Genomic DNA, 22956 nt, shown 5'->3' on the forward strand with positions numbered 1-22956 from the left:
AGCCAGTTGCCTAAAACTTGGCATCTCATTCTCCTAATCTGGTTTCACGGGGTCTTTGGGTCTTTCCAGGCCTACAAAGGGATGACAAACAGCTAGTGGCTTGGTTGAACATTTTTAATCAATTATCAGGATTATTATAGGCATGGAGAGGACCTTGAGCTCAGCCCCTCTTGGTTTCTGCTCATATCGCTCAGCCCGTGTCTTGTCTAGGGTTCTCACAAATGAGACAGGCCACCCCCTCCCCACCCGAGCCTGCACTGCTGCTGGGCCACGAGTGGATACAGAAGGGTACTGAGGAAATCAGAGCCATGGCGCCGTCCCGTGTGCTCTCTGCTCAGTGCTGCTGTCTATTCATGGCTGTGTCCGCTTAGCTCAGGAACGTGCCTTCCTGGTTAGCCCGGATATACTGCTTCCTCCCTCCCTCCTCTCCTCTTTTCCTTCCTCCTTCCCTCCCTCCTTTCCTTCCTTCCTTCCTTCCTTCCTTCCTTCCTTCCTTCCTTCCTTCCTTCCTTTCTTCCTCCCTTACTTCCTTCCTAAGATGCAGTCCATAGAATGAGGGAAGAGAATCTTAAGTCCAGTTTAAGCAACTTAGCAAGACTGTGTCTCAAAATCAAAGTCAAAACAAAAGGAAGGTTGAAGATGTAGCGCAGTAGAAGGGCCCTGGGTTTAAGGTTTAATTCCCAGTACCACACACACACACACACACACACTCACACACACACACACACACTCACACACACACACGCACACGCACACGCACACGCACATGCACACGCACACGCACACGCACATGCACACGCACACGCACATTCACATGCGCTCACGCAGAAAACCAACCTATCACTTCCTTTGTGACTCATTTGCTATGGTTTGACAGCTAAGTGTGTCCCTGAGGGCTCCTGTGGTGGAAGTCTGGTCCTCAGTAAGGCTGTGTGAGGAGGTGGTGGGACCTTCCAAGGCAGTGCGCTGTGGAAGCTGGTGGCATTGCTGGGGTGCTGTCCCCAGAAGATATAATATTGTTCTTGAAGAACTTCAATCAGTTCCTAGGAGAGTAGGTTGTTTGGAAGAGCAGCACCGCTTCGATGTCCCAAACTATGGACCCCCTCGATCCCAACCACATCATAATGGAGCCATAAGCACCCCATCACAGGCCAGATCCATATGGCCACCCGATCTCGGACTTTCAATCTTCCAAACCATGTTGTAGTTGAACTTCTTTTCTTTACAATGTACCTGGATTCAGATATCTTGCTATAGAAAAGGAAAAATGACTTATGATACATTACCCCTCAACACCATGCCAAAAGTGTTCCCTGGACGTACTTACAAAGCTGTGACCTCACTCTCCAACTCACGTACACTGTTCAGGGGTCCTGTCTTGTGGCAGTGGCAAATGGTGCTTGTTATTGTGTGGTGACCCGGAGACTAAAGAAACCCATGCTCCTCTCTCCGAGCAGAGGTGTATGAAGTCTTGTATGTCCCCTGATAACTAGCTGGGTGGACACACGGCCTTCCTAAACAACTACACACAATAGGAGAGGCTGGCCATGTATATGGGGACATCTACATCCTGTATTTTCCACTTTCATATGTACCACCTACTGATATATTTAAGTGGACCATCAGTCACTTTTGAGTAGCTAATTTCACATGCCCCAAAGAGTGGACCCTCTTTCCCAACCCAGTGGCTCTTCTCAAAATTGGTCCTCCCAGTCTGCATCTTCATCCCTGGGGGACTTCCTGCCCCAGCTTGCTCATAAAGACAGAGTGCTTAGGAAGCTTTAGTTCCGTGTTTTGAATTAAACCAACCACATAGGACATGAGCAGGTTTCAGGAACCAGAGCATCTGGTTCAGAATGGGCTGTAGAAACCTGTGCTGGGCAGGGAAGGGGGCATGTGCTATGATCTCTGGGTGTGGTCCTCAGGACTCAGGCTGGGGGTAACAAGCAACTGGCCTATGCTTGGCTCAAGACCAGGCCTTTGGAGAATTCATGCCTCTTGTTCAGAGACACAAACAAAGATGCTTCAGATCCAGATCTGTATCTCAGACACAGCATTTACTATGAGTATTGTTTAATATGATCAAAATATATGATGGATGTTTAAATGAAAAAATCACTACAGTAAAAGACACATATTCCCCATCACATTGAATACACTTATCCCATCATTCTTGCAGCTTTCTGAAGCAATCCTAAAGGTCCTCTTTCTAGAGTGTTTTTATGAAGCATGATCAAAAAGTTGGTGAATCCGGCTGCTGAGTGCCATCCAACAGAAAGGCAAGCTCATAAAAACAATGACAGTGTGTCTTCACCCATCTTATCATCAAACCTGGCACCTTGAAGCTTTTGGATTTTCACCAAAGTCAGCATGACCATGATAGGGGATGTTCTGAATCTGTGTGGGACACAAAGTCAGCCGTGGCAGTGTAATTACAGGTGCTGGATCACATCTCCAGATCACAGAAGACATTTTTGCCGCTGTCATGGAATTTTGTTTTTCGCTTGCCTTGTACCATGTCCTCTAGTCAAAGTAAATCTATAAAAACACAGACAAAGCACATAAGCAAATTATTAGGGGATAAAAGTCTTGGCACGGGAGTTGTTTTTAAACTGCTGTTTGCTTTTACAGACAGGGACATGAATGCTCCTTGGGGGACAAAACTCTTGTGTAGAGGCCTTTGGGTGAGGGACACTACCATAGGGCCCTGTGCCTGACCTTGAGCCCAGAGCAGCTATAGGGCAGGCGAGGTCAGAGCTGGGCTGGACTGATGGCAGAGGGCCTCGAGGCAGAGGCAGCAGTCCCCCGGGACTTGAGCACGGGGCCGCTCTCCTTGTCCAGCCCTGTCTTCCTTGAGAAGACAAACATGTTGCAACTGTGATAAAAGTCTCTTCCATATTTAGTGAATGGCAGCTCTAGTCCATGTTTTATCTCTGCAGCGCCCTGAGTCATGGCTATGTCACAACACCGATGAATCAACTTTTAATGAGCAGATCCTGCTGTGGCTCACTTTACGTACCCTGAATGTAGGTCCCTTTGCACCTGTAGCCCCTCCCCCTGGCACTTTCTCTGTGTGTGATAACCTCTTGTCTCAGCAGCTCTCAAGGGCCCCTGCGGGTAAGTGGCAGGTGTATCCCAAAGGCACGGACTCCTGCAGGGTGAATGACCCACATATGACATCTTGGTACACATTATTGATGCCGGAGGCATATTTTATGGCCTCTATCCAAGGTGGCCTGAAATGAAAATTTTCATTCTACAGAACAGGGTGAGTTACATCTTAAAGGCACTGCCCATTAGATGCCCTCACAGGCCTGACGACTCCAGGTGTTCCAAGGGAAATGACATTTTTTTCTCCTTGAAAGTGGGTGGGAGCCACACAGACCTTTACATCCTTACTTAGCAAATCAACAGTGCAAAGCAACAAGGATGTAAAACAGCGAAGTATCATTCTCAGCATCTCTTGGCTGAAGCGGCTGACTTGCCTTCTCCTGTGATGAAGCGTGAGAAGAGACTCACGTCTGCCTCCCAGCAGAATCCCTGTGCTCGCTTTGGGCCATTAGGCCACAGGTCCCTCTGCCCACCGGAGGGATGGGAGTCCTGTTGGGACTGTCTTTGAATCTGGGAAGTCCTGGCCCACTGCACTTGGCTCTGACTGGAACACATTCTGCATGAAAGCTGGGTGAATTGTCCAGATGATGATGAGGAAGGGTGCTGGCTGGGGTCCAAGTCACTGTCCTCCCTCCCACCCAGAGCCTTCATCCTCATGGATTCTCACTGCAGGAGGAAGGTCTGTGGAGGGCAGTTGGGTACTGTCTGTCTCTTCCCTCACTCCTGTGGCTGCTGGGCCTCCATCCTCAGAGAGGACCCAGGCTCCAGTTTCTTTTCCCTGCAGAGTCCTGTGCATTAATCAGCATTCTCTCCTCCTTTTGGAAGGCAGGCCCAAATGAAGACAGCGAATGAGGCTGGGTGAATGTCAGCCCCAGTGGTACCCAAGCTGCAAGTATCACCTTAGTGGGCAAAAGACCCTAAGCAAACACTTTCTGGGAGAGGGTCCTGGGTGGTTGGCATAGACCGTGAGTACAGTCACCTGGCCTCCTTGAGAGGGGCAGAGGCACAGAGCAGAGGGCAGGCTGTGGCCATGACAGCAAGATGCCACCCCTGGGCCTGAAGTCAGAGGAAGGGATCCCAGCAACCAGGAAGCAGGGGAGTGGGAAGCTGTGTGGAAATAAATCTCTCACTTGACTGTGGAGCGGAGAGAGATTTTAGAGTTCTGACCTCCAGGACTGTGTCCGAATAAAGTGCATGTTCTCATTGCTGCTGAGTTTTTGTTCTAGCAGACACAGGAGTGTCGCATACAGTGAATCAGCAACTGCTCAGACTCAGGGTTAGAGGTGTACATGGCTGTCACCAGGGTCTAGCCAGCAAGCTGGAAGTGGAAACACAGGATGCATTCATGACTCTCCTCCTCTCGGCTCCTTCCTGATGGGTAGGATGCAGACGAGTTCCCTGGAGTGCTACCAGCTATCTTGGTCCATGAGATGAGATTGGAAATTGAGTCTCTCCATGCTGGGTCAGGACAGATACAAAGCATTTGCGAGTGGATACTGTATGGGGTCAGCAGTGTGCCTGAAATGCTGTAAAGAAAAGGAAGAAGCCAGTTTGGTCAAATGCTACGTGGTCTTTCCTGTCTCCCCCGCCTAAGCATTGTTAACAGAAAGTAATAGTAATCACGACAAGTATTTTTGCTTTACTGTCTCCTTGTGGGGGGCCCGGGGATTAATGTTTGCCTCTCTTTTCAGCTAAGATCGCTCACCCAATACTGGTCATAATCGATGAGAGAGAAAAGAAGCCTAAGTAGATGAACTATAGCGGGTATTGGAGCAGCTCACTGCAAACACTTTCATAGTTTATACTCTAAGATTAAGTTGTAAAGATGGTTTACATTCTAAGATATTGTAAGTTAAATGTGTCTCTGGGACATGTGATTTGGAGTTTAGGATAAAGGGAAAGGAGCAGTTGTGGGGATGGTCCAGTACATCACACGCTCTGCCTTCAGAGGTCAGAGTAGACCATGCAGAGCTGCACATGAAACTTGCCTCTCAGTTCTCCGTGCTTTTCAGTGCTCTTGCTTGCTCTTTGATTTTTATGTTCACCCTTACTTGTTTGTTGTTGACTAGTTAAGGCAGGTGTTTTCCATGAGGACACGTCTGAGCCTCTGCACGGTCTCCACACGCACTGCCCTAGGTTTCAGGACTGTGCAAGTCCATCCTCGCTGCTGGGACTCCCCAGATGTGTGCTGCACAGCTGCCCCTGATTTTTGTGAAATTCCTGGCTGGTATCTTGAAAATATAATAGTAGTGGGAGTCGGAAAGTTTAGGTATCTTTCAGTCTTGTATCCTGTTTTGTTTAAGGGACAAAGCTTTTGATTACTTTTGTAAGTCGGCTTCCAATTGCTTTTTCGTTGAAAGGCCTACAGGGGCGGAGCTGTGAGCACTGGAGCTTGGCCCGGTGTCCTCCTTGTTTATCATGAAAGAGGACAAGAGCTGGCCTTTCAATGCTGGTGCTATAGAGACTTTCTGAGGCACTCGCTGGGAATAGGGCGCCTTTGATTACGGACAGTGTGTCATCCTGTGTCTAACAGAGCCTTGGCTCTTGTGCAAACAGACCTTGCAGCCTGGTTGCTCGCCTCCTGTTGTTAATGAGGTCAGGAAAAGACATGTCTTTTCCCCTTTTCTCAACAGCTTGGCAACCTTGCTTCCAGGTCCAGCCAAACACTAGAAGTGCAGAGTGAAGTTATTGAGAATAGCTATTAAAAAATGAAAAGATAAAACAGAAAGGCCAGTGTGTTTAACACTACACAATGGGCTGGCTGGAACTCCCGGCAAATTTGACACCTGAGCTTTTTTTTTTTAAATCAGAGCAGTTTCAACAGGTCTGCTGGCTGCCTTGTAGAGAGCTGATTATATCTTCATCACACCCGGAAGATTGTATTTCCAAGTTAGTAGAGCCATCAGAGAGTGCTGAAGACACCGCCTCAGAAATGCATGCCAGAGGGACAATGCTTTAAATGAAATTTGACATTTGAATTTGCAATGAAATTACACCTCAAAAGAGGATTAAATGTGATTTTCTGAGGTATTTTGCGTTTTTGAAAGAAATTTTAAATGTATCTTGAAGCACTGGGTAAAGTCTTTTGGTGAGTTTGTCACATGAGTCATTTATAAAGACATTTACAAACTTACTCTATTTTCTGATGCTATAACAAAATACCTGAGTTTGTACAACTCACAAAAAAATAGGCACGGAGTTCTTAGTTTTAGAGATTGGAAAGTTTAGAAGCAAGATGTCATCTATGGGGAGTCCTCATTACTGCATCTTAGCATGGCAGGAGCTTGTCACCTGGTAAGACTTGTCTAGCATGCCATTCTGTCTTTCTTCCTCTTTTTATAATGGCACTGAGGCCACCACGTCCCCCTGACCCCAGCCCAAAGACATCACTTCTGAACAGCCCTAAGATATGCACTTGGGGGTTAGGTTTCAAACACATGGATTTTTAGGGATATGTTCAGATCAACCCACCTGGAAAACTACAGTTATAAAAGCAGGAATTGGAATTTCAAAAGCAGAGTATTAAACATGAGCTTTCAAATATCAAAAAGCTAAGTAACACATAATGTTGAGTACTTCACACAGGCTGATGCTGTGTGGGTGGGCGGTCCAAGGTAACTGTGATGTTTGTTTGGTCTGTTGAGGTTTCCTCAGCTGCAGGGTGGGAAAGGAGCTCTCAGTCCTCAGGTCTGCTCACCACCCTCAGTCCCCTCCTGGAGCCACACCCCACATACCTGTCCATGTGGACATTTTGCATTTTGGGGTGACACATTTGTGAGACTCTCCCGGACCTAGAGATTCCTGGGTGACAGAGATCTGCTGCTTGAGTGTAACCGCCAGGCAGTGGTGGTGGGTGTCTAAGTAAACCACCTTACCAGGGCAGAAAGAGACCGAGTCGTTCTCATGTGATGTGGTTTTTTTAAGGCAGCAAAATCTGTATCATTCTTCAGTGCTCTGGAGCTCACGAGAGTCACACAGAAACTTAAATAATTGTTAATGTTACCAAAGTATCTATTATTGTATACAAACATTAATATAAGTTTAGGCTTTTGATAATGGGCCTAAGAGCTAGATGGGAAATTTCCTGGTGTGGGACTTTTTCCCATGAGACTTCCACAGTGTGGCTTTATGTCATTGTAAAAAACATTTTTCTATATCTATAAATGTAATTTAGATATACTAAAAGCTTTTATTTTCTTTGTCAGGGTCCTGAGGGCTTCCTTTCCATTTTCAATAGAGAGTGAGCCAATTATATATTCAAAGCAAACAGGTGCCATCTTTGCTGAAAAACTGGAAAAGTTGATGCTTTATGCTGTCTGAGATGGCAACACAGAAAACAGACAACATTTAATTAATTATTTGGTTTGAATAAATGAACAAAGAAATAGACCGTCACACTTAAGTGGGTTTTGAAAGCAGAAGTGTGAGAAGTTAAGGACAAAGAATTGTTTCAGTCAGAATAGCCAAAAGTTACCTCTGAAATACCCATTTTGACTGGAGCTTGGGTGGGGCAGGCCTTCCCAGCATGGAGACCCCAGCCTGTGTCTCCATGAGCTCCTCTTCTGTCTCCCAGAGCAGAAGGGAGACGCCCCTTCTGCTTTGAAGTGAGAGACTGAGTCATAGACCCAAGGCAGTGACAGGGAAAGGACACAAATGTCTCCTTGCTGTCAGTCAAGAGGCTGTCATCTCACATAGGCTTTCTCTTTGACATGGTGCCAGCCTGTGCCCAGCCCCAAAGCCTCTCTCCTCCAACCCTGTGTCCCATATCCAGCACTGAGGATTCTGGCATCTCCCACTGACTCCATTTCACAGGAGACAAAGTGGAGTCTGCAGGGAGAGACACCAGGAATGAGTGACTGTCATGAAACAGCTCCATTGAATGAAGGGTCATGGGACAAATGAGACCACAGAGCAATCTGGACCTTTACCTGATAGATAGCCCTGTCTTTGCCGTCTAAGTGGGGACTAAGGAGTGAAGACAGACTTGGCTTTACCACTAGATGGACTGTGACTCCAGCTACCTGGACACTTTCTCCCCTTCCCATAGACACACTGCTTTGTCCTGGCCACAGAAGATGGAAAACAATGTGGACCATCTTGTCTCTCACATGATTTTATATGTCATCAATAGCTGGTTCTCCACCTTGCTGTCCAGCTCCTGGATGGAGGGCTGACACAGCAGCCTGGTGAACAGAAATCCTGGACCCAAAACCAAAGACTTATTACCTTTCCCTGCCTGGGTGGCATCAGTCACCCAACCTGACATTGCCCACTGGGACCTAGCCCCAACCTCCACCACTCCCTCCAGCCAGATAGTTGTTTCCCTTTAGACTCATTGGCCCAGACTCTGAGCCATTCCAGATACGACTTCCCTGGTTCTTGTCTCTCCCTAAATTTTTGGTCAGCTTCCTATCAGCCCATCCTTTTCCCTCCTGCAGCCTTCTGCAGACTGTGAGCAGAAACGTCTGGCTGCCCAGAACCCATGATAGAGTCATCACTTACAGATGCATATCAAAGCCTTATCTGTGAGTAGCAAGTGACAACTCAGCTGCATCTGGAGGCAGATTATAAGTGAAAATCTGACACTTGTTTTAATCTGAGTGTGACCATACATTATGTCATTTACCACCACATCCATCTGTACTCTGTAGCACACCAAGCATTTATCTCGGTCATAGTTTTATTTAACTCCAAGCTAAATCTAGCCAATATTAGTAAAAAAAAAAAATCATCGGAGAGCTTGAATACGGGGAGAGACCCAAAGATGGAAGAGCAGAAGATGCCAGGGGTGCCAACAAAAAGAAAGCTGCATTTAAAAGAGAATACTGAGTCCTACTTAAATTATGGGTTCATGTGACAGGTTACCCACATTCTCCAAGTCCTCTTGCTGTAACACATGGTGGTCTGTTACTGAAGACATGAAATGCTCAGGTTGCTTTGCCACATAGAAACCAGGTACCTTGCAATGAATAATAAGCTTTTGGAGTTTTTTCAAACGAAAAGAGATGAGAACACACAGAACAGGGGCAGTTAGAGAAGGCTACTGCCTCACCAACAGTGTCTGCATGGAACGCACCATTCTGAGTGGCCAACTGCATAGCTAAAGCTAAGAAGTTGGCTGTTAGTGAAGAGTCGAAACTCCCTGCTGCTGAGGACATTTGAAATGAACTTTTAAGAGAGGGTACAGTTCAAAAAGTGACACATGTTCCTCATTCGGCTCTCACTATAGCTACACAAATTGATGAAATAGCAGAAGATATTGAGGCAGAATTGTTAGAGGGGATTAATGTGGTCTGCAAGTTTATCCAATGCTGAAAATAAGGCCAAAATATTTATTTTTATGAGATTTTTTTTCAGGAGAATTCATACAGCTATGTCATGTACACTTTTCTTAACAGCACAACTACAGAAATACTTGTCTTTAAAGGATCATGTATCAAGAGAACTGAACTGGTCATTTTGTATCCATGGACAGAGAAATTGGCATGACTAGATGCTTTTTTAGCTTCTCTGCTCCCAAAGAAGTCTCTTCTGAATGTGAGACTACACCTTCTGTCATCCTTAGAGAAATGATGTCTGGTCAAAAGATGTCACCTGAACTTCACAGCATTTTTCACCCCATGGTTGAAAATACAGCGACATTAATGTGCAGAACCTTATCTCACATCTGCAGCTCTGTGCGGAGTTGTGTGCCGAGCACCCACATCTCCTTTCATGCACAGAAATGAGATGAGTTTCTAAAGGTCGATCATTGGTCAGGTTTTGGCCATGCTAGAGATTTCTTTTAGAAAAACTGTCACTACCAGAAACACATTTCAGTGACACAGAAAGGCTTACAAAGCTTGCTTACTAGTGTGACATATTCAACCTGTCAAAGAACACAATCTGTTACTTCAAGAAAAATGGGCAACTGTCTTCAATATACAGTGGATACATTCAGAGCCATACTGGCACTATGCAGGCTATGGGTGAACACAGATTTTTAACAGCTATCTAGGAGTATCTGAGAATTGGACCCTGCCATCCAGAAACAGGGAAAGGATTCAAGCCAGCAGGCATGGATCTCAGGAAGACACTGCAGGTCTAGAAAGATCCTAAGGCTCAGTGAGGACTGTGAGAGCTTTCTGTCCCTGTGACAAAAATCCATGGTAAATCAACTTAGATGAGAAGACATTTCTTTTGGCTCAGGGTTTCTGAGGGTTTGGTCCATCTTTAGCTGACTCCAAGCAGACATGTCATAGCAGAAGGGTGAGGGAGATTCAAGCTGCCCATTTCATAGTGGCCCACACCAAAGGAACCAGCCCCTACCTTTCAGAAGCGTATCGGCTGCCATCAAGCCTCCAGCACTTGGCCTTTCAAATCCAAAGTACAACAGATTCCAAGTTCAACACAGAAAATCCAAAGTGGGCTTGCCCATGGAATCATGGGTATGCAACCAGTTGGTCCCTGGACTTGTTTGAAACTGAGGACTCACCTCCTTCTTGGTGAGGAGAAACTCACATAGGAAGAGGTATAGGATATGCGCCACCCCCAAGTCCAGAACGTTCTCAAAGCTGAGAGGAAATGTGATGAACACAGAGAGGTAGGAAGCAGATAGTATCTAAGACAGACCTGGAGCATTTCCAGAACTGAGCTGGATGCCAGGCTTTGGCAGAGGCACGTTTTTTCTCAAGAAAGAGGACTCCATGTGCTGCAAGGCCCCATGAGTGTGACACAGGTGTGTGTCACCACATTATTCACAGGTGTCAGCTCATGCTCAAGAAGCTGGCCACAGGCACCAGCTCTGAGCAAAACAACTAACAGCAGCGACAACCAACAGGGGTTGTGGATCTGAGACACACAAAAGGGGCAAGCTTAGCAACAATGTGAACATCACATTCCCCCAGGGCTTCTTCATACACACCCACGCCATTTAACTCCTAAAGACAGCAGATGGAATCATCTTACCCTTTTCTAACCACGGAGCTGTCATTCTTTCCTACATTATAAAGAGGAAATGGGGTAGCCACAAAACCAGCGGTGAGTTTGGGATGGTCTCCTTGTATGTGGGGGAGGCGCTCTGATAACATCACAGGTGAGGAAGTGGTGGAGCAGGAGCATGAACTCCAAGGTGCCGCAGGGCTCTGCTTCAGTGCACAGCCTCAGGTGCAGCCTTCTTGCCCCAGTCCTTCAGTGCCTGGTCTTTGGGACAGTCCTGCCAGAGCCGTCCCTCTCTGGGGAAGCATCTTGGTACTGAGTCCCCCACTGTGTGGTGACCTGGGAGAATGTGCACATGGCCTTGAGCTTTACACAAACAGATGCATGTGACTGACATTTGCACAATGATTTTGTAATTAGGCAGGAATCTGCACATGGAAACCGAGCAGAGGACACTGGGCCTCTGATCACAGTGACCCGCTCTCAGCTGCATGCTCCGCATGTGTGCACCTTTTGATTGCCTGAGCCACTGTTTAGACAAAAAAAGGCAGAAGAATTCCACATTCCAGCCTGCATGATGGATGTAAATACGATTCCCCAAATTGAGCAAGCCTAACCTTTCCCAAAGTACAGCCGCAGAGAAGGGTTTAGGAGAATCTCCTTGCTTCTCAATGTCATTGCAAGCCAGTGATAAGGCTGAGTCCTGCCAGATGTCCTAACCGCATGACTCATAAAGAGGTCTCAGGCCCTGCACTCTCAATCTGGAGCCTTTTGGAAAGTGCTTGGCAAAGCGTGAGGATTAGTCAGAGCTCTCTAGAGAATAGAACCGATGGAGTGTGTGTGTGTGTGTGTGTGTGTGTGTGTGTGTGTGTGTGTGTGCATGTGTGTGTGCGTGCCCATTTGAGCACAAGAAGGGATTTATAAAGCACAGAATTGCATGATTAAAGAGGCTGAGGTCTCCTGACCTGTAGGCCTAGGAGAGTTGAGGGCTTTATTCTTTTCCAATGTTCAGCAGACTGCCTACTTGAGAAAAGCCACTATCTCAGTTCCTGTCTGAGCACACAGCAGATCTGACATTTAAAGGCAGCTAGGTGGAGGGGCTCCTGCTTCCTCAGGCGACACTTGCCCTTCTGCCTTGCTCAGGTCACTGTCTGACTCACACAAGACCCAACACACTAAGGAAAGCCATCCGCCCCCTCAGCTCACTGATTCAAATATCAGTCTCATTGAAAACCCCAGACTCAGCCAGAAAAATGTCCCAGGGAACATCTGGATGTCCAGTGGCTCCATCAAGCTGACACAAAACAAACCAGGACACTTTGCATGGGAAAAGAGGGGAGAGCGAAGGAATCCTCTGCTCAGAGGAGCCTCTCTGTGGTCAGTACAGGGCCGTGTAAGTCCCGCTCATGTCTGCAGTGAATGTATTCCCCACGCAGTCCCCAGGAACCTCCGTGTGCCATGGGATTGCAGACAGGTGAACACTGTAGAAAGGTTCTCAGGAGAAGGAGCCCCTTTGGCTTAAACCTTCTGTCCTGCAAGTGCATCTTAGGTTTATTTTGCTGTGACTTCTGAATCTATTGAAAAGCTATTTCTGATCATAATATTATGAATTATTTTATCTTACATATTTAGAAATTAAAAGAAAAATCTCTGGGCCTTCCTAATTTATAATTGGAACACTAGAATGTCTTAAACTTCTGATAATACATAAAACCTTAGACATCAAGGTGTGGATACCATCCTGGAGAGAAAGTGTTTGTATCAACACCCTCTGGATTATCAGAGAGGTTCATGGTTCTAATTAGATTAACTGCTAGTGCCCACAGTCACCCCGACTCTCAGAGTCCATGGAGAGTTTTTCCACTAGATTGAAACAGGAGGTTTTGCTGTTTTTTGTCTGTGACTGTGACCCCAGAGCCAGAAGAGGACTGGCAGAGAACCAGGGGCAGTGTGTCCACATGGAGTCCTCACTCTGACCCTCACATCTGTCCTTCCAGGAATAGACACCCCAGGAGCCCAAGCCCTCAGAGAACCTGCAAGGCCAGGGGCCTGCTGCCGCTCCTCCATGTCCAGTCAGTCCCCTGTGACTGTGGGCTGAAGTGGTGAGGAAAAGAGCCATGGGGATGGTGACCTGGGCTGGGTGAATGTTGAGCCAGCCCCTCAGCACTGTTGACAGCTGAGCTGCTCCTCTCAGCATTGCCGTGACAGCAAGATGGCATTTAGCAAAGTGATACACTCGTGATTCAGTCACTTGTGGACACGGTTCAGCTGTGTTTTCAACCGGATGATGAGCAAAGGCAGTGGGGCCCTGGCCCCCATCCACGCGGCCAGTGGGAAACAGGAGGATTTCAGCCGGATCGGAAACTGGAAAGAAGCACTCAGCTCCTGACTTGGGAGTTCACAGCCGCGGAGGAATCCCGGAATAAGTAGCTGAAGTTAGAGAAGAACTTAAAATTTGGAGACCACTGTAGATGTGAGAGCAATGAAGTTGGAAGCAAGAGCTATGAGTCAGATCCTTGTTCAGGGAAGAGGGATCTGCACCCGCCAGTGGGCGGTTTCGCATCTCCAGCCCTGATCTGCTGCTGGCCGTCCCAGAAGCTTCCTCACCACTGTGCGTCAAAAATCCCTGAACGCATACAACAGTGCAGGTTAATTTGAAGAGTAAACAATAAAGTGTCTGTCTACACCATCTTCACTGGGCTTGCAGTGTCTTTCTGCATGCTTTGACATCCTCAACCTCACAACACTGCACATGGGTGAGGGATTATTCTTTCCTTAGTAGGTCCCCTGCCCATGCATGTTGCAGCTGGGCTAAGCCAGGCAGCACTGGACACTTCCCAAAGGCAGAATGTGCAGTGAAACCCCAGGTTCTGCACCCAAATCCTCAGTGTACAATGGACTAGAGAGATGAGCAGAAAAGAGTTCATGCTTTGCTTTTATTGGATGAGGTTATTTCTTATTTTCCTACTTGGAGGAAGAAACAAAAAAGAAAGAAAGAAAGAAAGAAAGAAAGAAAGAAAGAAAGAAAGAAAGAAAGAAAAAGAGAAGCATCAATCTTCCATCATGGCCAATCACAAATGCAAAAAGCCAGAAGAGTCTCTTTCACACCAAGGGCATTAAATGGCAGCAACCACTTTTCTTTCCTGAAGCAACCAAGAAAATAGACCATAGGAAACACACAGAAAAACTCAGGTGTTCTGAAAGGCATATTGAATGTTTAATTTTTTAAAAGTTTATTCAGTGCAAAACACATTAACATGAATCCCCCTCAATATTTACTGCTTGCTTCAAAAACATTATTCCAATGTTCTTGTCAATTTCTGAAGCAGTTCTGGAAATCTTCTTTCATTACCAGCCTCAGTGACCAAAATAGATTCAAACCATTTCTTTATCATGGTCATTTTACCTTCGGGGAGGGGCAGAAGTGACAGGTTGCCAGATCTAGTGAATAAGGTAGATGAGGAACACCACGGTGGTCTTAGAAGTGCGCCTTTCCATTTTGGTCGCCCTTGTATGTGACACAAGTGTTTGGACCCTGGATATCAGCAACAAAGGGTGCAGAGGCCCACAGAAGAGAAAGGGTGAGTTGATCTCCACAGCCGTCAGCCTGGAGCCAGGACCCAGCCTCCAGAGGGGATAGGACACCTGGTGCAGTGGTGCAGGCCAGGTCCTAGGGATGAGGCAGGAAGCATTCATAGGACTGAGCTCCAGGAGCCAAATAGGGGAACCACAGGGACCTTGGACAGTCCCCTCAAGTGCTCAGCCCATCTTCCTCAGGAAGTCCACATGCAGAAGCTGGAGCTGTGTGCACAACACACACTGCCCTCAATGTGGGCTTCAGACTGCTGACCAGATGTGGAGTGTAGTCATGGGGGATATCAGCCCTAAACTAGATTCTGTTCTCAGCCCAACTCCTGAATCTTAGAATCATGAAGGTGGGAGCCCAGATTCGCACTCACGTGGATTCTGGGTAGAATTCCAATCTCTTGACGCTGGACCAGGAAGCCAAGATGTATGTCACAGCTACTCCCGTAGTGTTTTCTGATCAGGTGCTACAGCTACAGTCTACTTTGTTTCTTGAAGGCCTTGTTCACCAGTTCTTGGAATCTGTCAAGGAAATAAAATGCCATTGCTGGAGTGGCAATACAGTGAGCAGCGGGCCTGGGTTTCTAAAGCCGAGTTCTCACACACCATTTGCCACTTGATGCGTAGTCCAGCTCCTCGCGCCTAATCAAGTCTCCTAAAGAAACAAGGGTTTGTACCTGGAGGCGTGAATCTCATTCACCAGCCAGGTGAAGCTTTCCATCAGCATACTGTTCAGTCTTTTCCTGTGAGCTGAGCAAAGCCCTCACCATCCACTCTTGTAGTCAAAGGTGCCCTGTCTTTCCTCTGATCTAGGCTAAACACACAGACCAGGCATAAGGTTGCACCCTATGGGACCTAGGTGCTCAGTTTTCTTACTGGAATACAAGAAGCAGCAGAGATCGCCCCACTGCCCCCCTCCCTGGTCTAGTGCTGGGTGTCTGAGACATCCAGAGACACACAGAGCTTTTCACCAAGATGGGCCCTTACTGTGAAGTTTGCAGTAATGTAGAGCAGGAGGGAAAGAAGCCCTGTGCTTCCTCCAGCTGACCTGGCACTGTCACCACTCTGCTTGGAGCATCAGGGAAGGTGCACCCATCAGATGCAGCTGTGGAGTCACTCCTCTGTGCATCCGTGACATTGTAGACTTGGGAAGGACGCAAGCCTACAGCCATAGCATGCTTTTGCATGCCCTGATCTCGACACTGCACTGGAGACCAGCAACTTGCTGCTGTCATGTGTCCTGGCTCGATGCACAGCCAGCTGTGCCTGGTGTGCTGCCCAGCCTGTGTCTGCATCCTGAGCTCCTTGATAGTCTGGCCACATCGTGGGGGTGAGGGGGGACACTATGCTGAGCTGCTGGAGGGATCAGAAACGCAGAAGACCAACACTGTGAGGAAACCCAATGGGGTTCTGTACTCTGAGGTGGCCTATCCAAGGCAGGATGCAGAAGGCTGGGGACAGTGCATCCAGAGCAAGTTCTGCGCCAGTCCTCTCGCGAGAGGTTCTGTCAGGTCTACTGCCTGGGGAAAATGAAGGCCTCACACTCTGGCTTGGTCTGTCCAGGGCTCCTGGCTCACCCTCCATAGTGCAGCACCATTTCTCTCAGCCCAGCAGGAGTGTGGTCACACTGGTGGTTCCTGCAGTCCCGGAGAGCAGCAAGCCCTGACCTCACTGTTCCTGGTCTTCATCCTCACCTGCTTCCTCAGGGGCCTTTTTCATGTTACCAGCCCCCGATACCCACCAGAACTGCCAGATGTCTGGGCCTGCTCTCCTCTGCCCCTGGTCAGGACAAAGCCAGTTCCTGTAACTCTCACCCAGAGGCACAGAGGCTCAAGGCTTACTCACTTGCCCAGCACAGACTAAGAGGAATCAGATGTCTGCAAGTGTGACTCACCTCTCGGCAGCTTCTGGGTGCACCGTGCCTGTTCTCTGACTGCCAGGACCCTCAGACTGTCCCCAAGTTGGCTATGGGCACAGGAAGGTTCCTTGTCACTTGCCTCTCTCTCGTGGCAAGCGAGAGAGGGCAAGATCATCCCATCTCTTGGAGCATTGCTAGAGCTGCACACCTTCCTGTGCTTCCCCAGAATCACCATGAAGTTCTGTATCTTTTTTTATCCTTTTTTTGTTTGTTTTAAAAAAACTCGCCTTGCGTGGGTCATGCAGAAATGTAGGCGGTCATTCGGATTATTCCTCTATGAATCTGCTTGTTCGTTCTTTTATTAAAATAAGGATGCTGTGACCTTCTGGCCAGGTGACTATTTATTAGGATATGCATATAATTCAGACCAGACACCACACTGTTGACCACAGTGACATGTGCAATCTGAGTGCATCCTTGCCACCTTGGCACTCACATCTGCTTCACATCCCAAACCCCAGTGGCTTCTGACATAGTCAGTGGTGGGTGGCAGGTGTGTCGCAGGTCACCTTGAAGGCACTGCTTCCTCCAAGCCCCAGACTCCTGTTCCCAGCTGGCCTGCATCATTTAGACGGCAGTGGTTGGATTTTCCAAGGCATCTTTAGGCCCACAGAGTGTACATCTGTGCCTGTCTCTCCCTGGCCCTGGCCTTCCCCCTGGTGCACCAATGGCCAAGTCTTTCTTAATCCTGCATCTAGAACTGAGCATCTCCCTGCTATGGGGGTGCTGTTGATGAAGCCTTTGCTGGCCTGGCTCTGAGTGAGGCTGTGGGTGCCATCTCCCGGACTTAGTGTCTGAACCCACATGAAGATCGCTCCTCACTCTGTGTGACAGTCTCCTGGTGGCTCTGCTTGTCCTCCTTCCCCACAGCAGGAGCCCTCATTTTCACTCTTTGAATTCAGAAGTCTGCAGTTCACTGATGCTGGCCTAGCACTGGGGAAGCCTGCTGGTTGCTGCTTGTGCTGATGGATGCTGAGCCTGGGTCCTGATGCGGAGGATGGCACGATGTACAGGACTGCTCTCCGCTTCCTCCCCTCCTCTTGTGGTTCCCATACCCCTCCCCGCCTCCCCGAGCTCAGTCAACCAGAGATGGTGCCATGTAGCAGTGCAGAAGCCCCCGCAAGCCACAACATTGAGTGGAGGCAGAGCCGTTCCCTCCCTGCAAAAGGCAGACACCCTTGAACCAGGGGCCCAGCCTCTCACAGGCTGCTCACCACTCATCTGCCACCCTGCTCCTTCCCCCAGGCCTGTGCTTAAGCAACACCAGTCAGGGATGGGACCTCTGCTGCAGGATCCTTATGTTGGGGTGCACAGGGGCACCTGGCCAGTTTTAAGCAACACCTGGAATGTCGTGTCCAGCAAGGTGTCTGTTTCTTGGCACTAGCACAGTGAGTACCACAAAGCAGCAGGCATAAAACAGCAAACACATATTGTCCCAGAGTTCTGGAGCCTGAAGTCGAGGCTGTGCTGTCTGGCTGTCCTGGGAAGAGATCTTCTTGCATCCTGAATAACCCAGCACTGCTGTCGATACTTGGTGTCCTGGTACACACAGCCCCATCCATCTACTGCATCACAGGGGCTCTCCCTGGTATGCTCCCAATTCCCTCTTTGGATTAGGACATGGCAGGAGAAGGGCTGCCTCTTCCAGGAAGGCCCTGTCTGGCCAATGCATCAGCAGAGGCCCTGTCCAGCAGGCTCACATTCACTGGCCCTGCTGGATGTGAATTCCAAGGGGTTGAAACCTGGTCAGAGATCCTATGGCTTCCCCTTTTCCTCTCTTCCTGCAGAAGCATCCACTTCCCTGGCCTTCCTGGTGATTCTACTCACTTCTGCACAGGCCTCCAAACCTGGAAGCCCCCACTCTGCTGGCTTTGTGGTTTTGCTGTCATAGACCCTGTCCTTCCTTTGATGACACTGAAGGAGTGTCTACAGTGGCGACATGGAGTGACCTCTAGCTTGGGAAGTGCACAGAGACCAGGGCCTCTGTGCTGGCTCCCCCAGTGCCTTCCGCCCTAGGAGCTTCTGCTCCTCTGCACACCACACATCTGCACCCGCATCTCTGCCACCAAGGGTGCTCCCTGCATACACCATGTGGCATCAGTGCAGGTGACCTCCAGGAACTGTCCTTGACTCTCCCTATGGACTCTGCAGAGCTACAGGAGTCCATCCAGGTGTGCTTGGGGGCACAGAGGATAGTTAGCATGAGTGGATCCCTGGAGAAGTCACACAGGACCCTGCATGGGGCCCCCGGCCTGGGTGACGGCAGGAGGAGCAGAGAGCTTCCTCCACAAAACTTCTCATTCACCCACCATCACACATTCTCCAGGGACAAGTTCCATGGCGCTCCATGCCCGTGAAGCCAGTGAAGCGACCGGGGAGGTGCTGCGCCTCCTTGTCCACCATTTACCCTGGGAAATGTCCTTCCCCCTCCACATGCAGTTCACTCAGGGTGCTGTCCATTTTCCCCCCTCTGCCCACACTGACCTGGGTGATGGTCCTGCTCTTCCTCTGTCCACCATCTACCTACTCAGTGGCCTTCTTTCTCCTGTGCCCATGCTGACCTGGGTGATAGGAGTTGGACCACGGCGGGAAGCTGGCTGGTCTCCTTATGCTCAGGTCTCTCCAGCTCCTGTCCTCCCACACAGGAGCCTCCTCTTCCTGAGCCCCTTCCTCTAATCGTGGGCCCTTCCAGCCACCGGAAAGTAAGTCCACGTGGGCTGGACTTGCAGGCGGACATCTGTGGGGTGATTTGTATAAGGTCTTGGCTGGGCAGATGGGGCAGCTGTAGATTAAAAACAGTTCTTTTATAGGCAATACTATCTGTCAGCTTCCAACTGCCTGGAATAAAAGCTTGTTGACCTTTTCAGATTTTTTGCACATGATAAAATTTATCTTTCCTTACAGCAACTTCACCAATGCATCCCTACTGGTCTTTTGTGCCCTGCCCATTGTCGCTTGCTTATTTTAGAAAAACTAGTTTCACGTTGGGTAATTTGAAACACATTTAAACTGTAGAACTTTCATTTATTTTTCTCTTAAGCAAAGTGGAAGTTTCAGCTGAGCCAAACACACTCGTTTTATTTATAGCATTTTATTTCCTGAGAAAAGACAGGAAAAGTGAGTCCCTGTGTTTCCCTGCATCTGGTTCCTCCCAGGCCCGGGTCTGGAGGCCTTGGGTGGACGAGGGGAGGGCGGAGTTCAGCACAGAGGGGCTGGACTTGGACTCTGACCACAGGTACTCAGAGCAAATGGTTCGATCAGAAGGAGGAGTTATGTCATTCCTTCAAAGGAATGAATTAAACGTGCGTCCTCAAGTTTCTGATTGACAGGGCTACTCCAGGGAAAGAGCGTATAAAGGCGTGGGCAGCTGCCTGCAGCAGGGAGCTGTGTCTACTGGACACTGTGCTGGGACCTCGGGCTGTCTGTATCCTCTGGACCTGACTTGGAACACTGAATTCAGACCTCACTCCAGCTTTTTATATACAGGTAACACATCTTTTTCAATTTACTAAGCCATTTCTTTGGGTTGTAATTTTCAGGAAAGGCTCTTGATTTAAAAATGGACATGAAAAAAAGTGCAATGTAGATTCCTACTTTAAAAAGGAGGTGCATCTTTGCACACCTAGACAGCAGAGGCTTCTTCATCCTGAGTTTTCACTACTGAGCTAAACTCCCAGGTACTCAACTTGCAGTAGCCCAACTGTGCCTCCTGTGCCAACTCTGTCCCTGGACCGTGCTGCTGTAGGTACCTGCTGCAGGGAGCCTGGGTAACACTGACATTTTTGGCTTTACAATAAAAAGTTTCCATACTGAAGTTTGTTACTGAGGGGGGACTATGAGAAAGGAATTGGAAACAGTTCCCTGAACGTGTGAGAACCCTTAGAAATTGCAGAGATTCCGACTGTAAACATTATAAACAGCTGGAAAAGTGCAGTAATTTACAGTCAGCCTGTGGGAAGTGCTATGCTTGGGGGAACAGGCTTGCTTTTAAGTTCGGGGCGTCATTTGCATATGAAAAGGGAGCTGGCAGCATCTGGGCTGGGAACAGAAGTCTGGTCCCCAGTCCAGAAGGCTGAGCTCAATCCTGGAACCTCATGATTAATCACGCTGCTCTTCACGGGGCTACACAAATACTTCTCAGCGAAGTTGTTTTCCCTTTTGCTCACATAAACAGAAGTATAAAATTCTTCATAAACATCAGCTATATTCTGTTGCAGAAAGGCTTCAGAAATCCCCAGAAAAATAGAACCACAGACACCCGGAAGGAATGTGGGAGGGAGAAGGGTTTGGAACAGTGAGGACCAGGGCGCCCACTCCGCGGGGCGCCCCTGCCTGTCCTGCACCCTGGGGGTCATCAGGTCTCTGCCTCACCTGCTGGATCCAGCCTTCCTGTCCCTGTCCCCAAGATGATGTAGGATTGTCCTGTGACAGACCGCAGACCTCTGAGTCTTTGCGATGAGGCAGCCGCACTCAGAGACAGGCAGAGTCTGCGCTGGTCAAAACAGAGCTCAGTCAGCGCCTCTGCCTGGACTTCTGCAGCCAGGGCGTCCTTGCCGCGCCGTGGGGGTCTCCAGAGGAGCCCTCTGTGCAGAGCGGGCTGAGGAGCCCCGTGCTGTGGGGTGGGGCATGTGGCTCCCAGGACGGTGGGCGATGCACCCTGTGCGAGGTCAGGGGCCCGGAAGGTGGCCCATGTGCCCTGGGCTGAGCGCGTGCCGGCGCCGTTCCGTTGTTTAATCCCTCAAGAGCCCTTTATGGAGAGGCCATCCGTGACCTCTGTGGTTCCCCGGCTCCCTTGGGAGGTGAGGGCGGGAAGCCCGCGTGCCAGTGCCCAGCACCCTGTGCTGAGCAGCACGTGGTGAACGCGCACTCCCCTGCGCGTTCCTCAAAGCGACCCAGCTGGGCAGATATTTTAAACAACTCCAGGTCTTTTTTCTGATCCGCAGAGGAGGAAACTGAGACGGAGAGGTTCAGTAGGCTGCCCGGGGAGCACAGCTCTGCCTGAGGCTGCCAACCTAGGCAGCGTGGGTTAAACCTGGCCGCCTCCTGCACGGTGATGACTGGCGACACTGCCAGCGGTGGCCTGTGGGTGGCGCTGTGAGGGCCGGACCCCAGATTCCAGGACCCAGGGCCTCTGCCAGGCATCAATCTCCTTGCTCAAGGAGTGGGGTCCAGGTCTGGGTCTCCATTTCTGCTGGGTGTTTCTGGGGAGGGAGACCCCTGGGATTTTTTTGCACGGTGAGAATTGAAGGCGCGCTGATATTCCGGAGGGGGAGGAATTCCCACAAGCGCCTTGCAGAAAGCCTCCTGTGCGGCGTGGCCATGCGCTGGCCCCAGGGCTCCCTAGACCCACAAGGGGTTAACAGCGAGCCGGGCTTGGGTCCAGGCCTCCTGACTTCTGGTCTAGTGTCTGCTGAACCATGCCAATTTAGAATCCCCAAGAACGGAAAAACAGGCCTGCGGGAAAGTAGGAAAGTAGGGTAAGAATTGTTGCTAAGTAAAATCTTCTGTTTCTCATAAAAATGATGTACCAAGCTGTTTATTTCTAACTTTTATATCTAGTTATTATTGATTCTGCTTAATTAAGTTATGCATCACTGTTTTCCCCCCTTGGATATTTACACAAAGTGCCTTCACAGATTACTGCACCGGCCTGGATGTTTTCCTGAATTCCAGCTTCTTGGATCCAAGCCCTGGCTACATATCTTATTAGCAGTTACTCAGGCAAGCAACACCCTTCCTGCCCTCCACTTGCTCACCAGCAGAATGGGTACAGCAATGGTGTCAGTTACCCACAGGTCACCAGGAGGACTAAATACCAGGAATACCTAGGTGTCCAGGCACACTAATCCATGAATATTAGCTGTGTTAGGAAACATTCTCCTTTGGAAAGAACTCTTCTCCAGTCTCTCTAGTTCCCAGGTGTCGTTTTGTGTGTGATTTGTGTAGGCAGACTGTGAGTGACCACAGTGACACCCAGTCCGCACTGGGGTATGGGGTGTGCTCCCCACTAACATGGCTGCTTTCTTCCTAGGTGGCGCAGCGGGAGGCAGGATGCTCTGGGGGCTGTCTCTGTGGGCTCTCTGTGCATGGGCCGGGGCTTTCGGTGAGTGTGCTGAGCCGCAGTGGGAGATCAGGAAGCAGCCGCATGAGTGAGGTATTAATGGGTGGAGCCTTTTGACTCCCCGCCATAGCAGGGCATTTATTTACTTTTGAGTCACACAGCGTGGAATGAAATATTTTTGGAAAGTTTTGGTATTAATGAATAATACCCTCTCAGCAAGATGGGATTCTTGACCTGTGAAACTCAGCATTCCCTGCACCCTCTGTTTATAGCATCACACATATTGTTTTTTATTCTGTTTTCTGCTTAAATTATTCATCTTGAATATTTCCCATATATTTATTTTCTTTCGGTGTGAGTTTTA

The 22956-nt window shown here is 49.0% G+C and overlaps 1 protein-coding gene and 1 long non-coding RNA gene across 6 annotated transcripts in view; one reads left to right on the forward strand and one right to left on the reverse strand.

The window, feature by feature from the left end:
- Positions 1–14053: 14053 nt before the first annotated feature.
- On the reverse strand, positions 14054–21557 carry LOC106026921 (uncharacterized). 3 transcript variants are annotated; one of them, XR_001200520.3, is made up of 4 exons: positions 20903–21557; positions 19016–19313; positions 14988–15135; positions 14055–14698 (listed from the first exon to the last, which is right to left on the reverse strand). It is a non-coding gene; the product is annotated as an uncharacterized LOC106026921 (long non-coding RNA). The 3 variants fall into 3 exon arrangements; XR_010048925.1 differs by having other exon boundaries at positions 14054–15135; positions 19093–19313; XR_002790370.2 differs by having other exon boundaries at positions 14055–15135.
- Positions 19797–22956, forward strand: part of Thbs2 (thrombospondin 2) — a 31443-nt gene continuing 28283 nt past the window's right edge. Inside the window, exons 1-3 of one of the 3 annotated variants that reach the window (XM_013148976.3) lie at positions 19797–20017; positions 22168–22252; positions 22563–22634. In XM_013148976.3, coding sequence (XP_013004430.1) covers positions 22583–22634 — 52 coding nt within the window. In that variant the 5' untranslated portion in view covers positions 19797–20017; positions 22168–22252; positions 22563–22582. Of the gene's footprint in view, positions 20018–21663; positions 22009–22167; positions 22253–22562; positions 22635–22956 lie in introns of those variants that run through there. The other 2 variants (XM_023563642.2, XM_003466461.5) reach the window with 2 other exon arrangements.

Source organism: Cavia porcellus, unplaced genomic scaffold (genome assembly GCF_034190915.1).
Source record: "Cavia porcellus strain 051 isolate PalLab524CR breed Dunkin Hartley unplaced genomic scaffold, mCavPor4.1 scaffold_7, whole genome shotgun sequence".
NCBI lineage: Eukaryota > Metazoa > Chordata > Mammalia > Rodentia > Caviidae > Cavia > Cavia porcellus.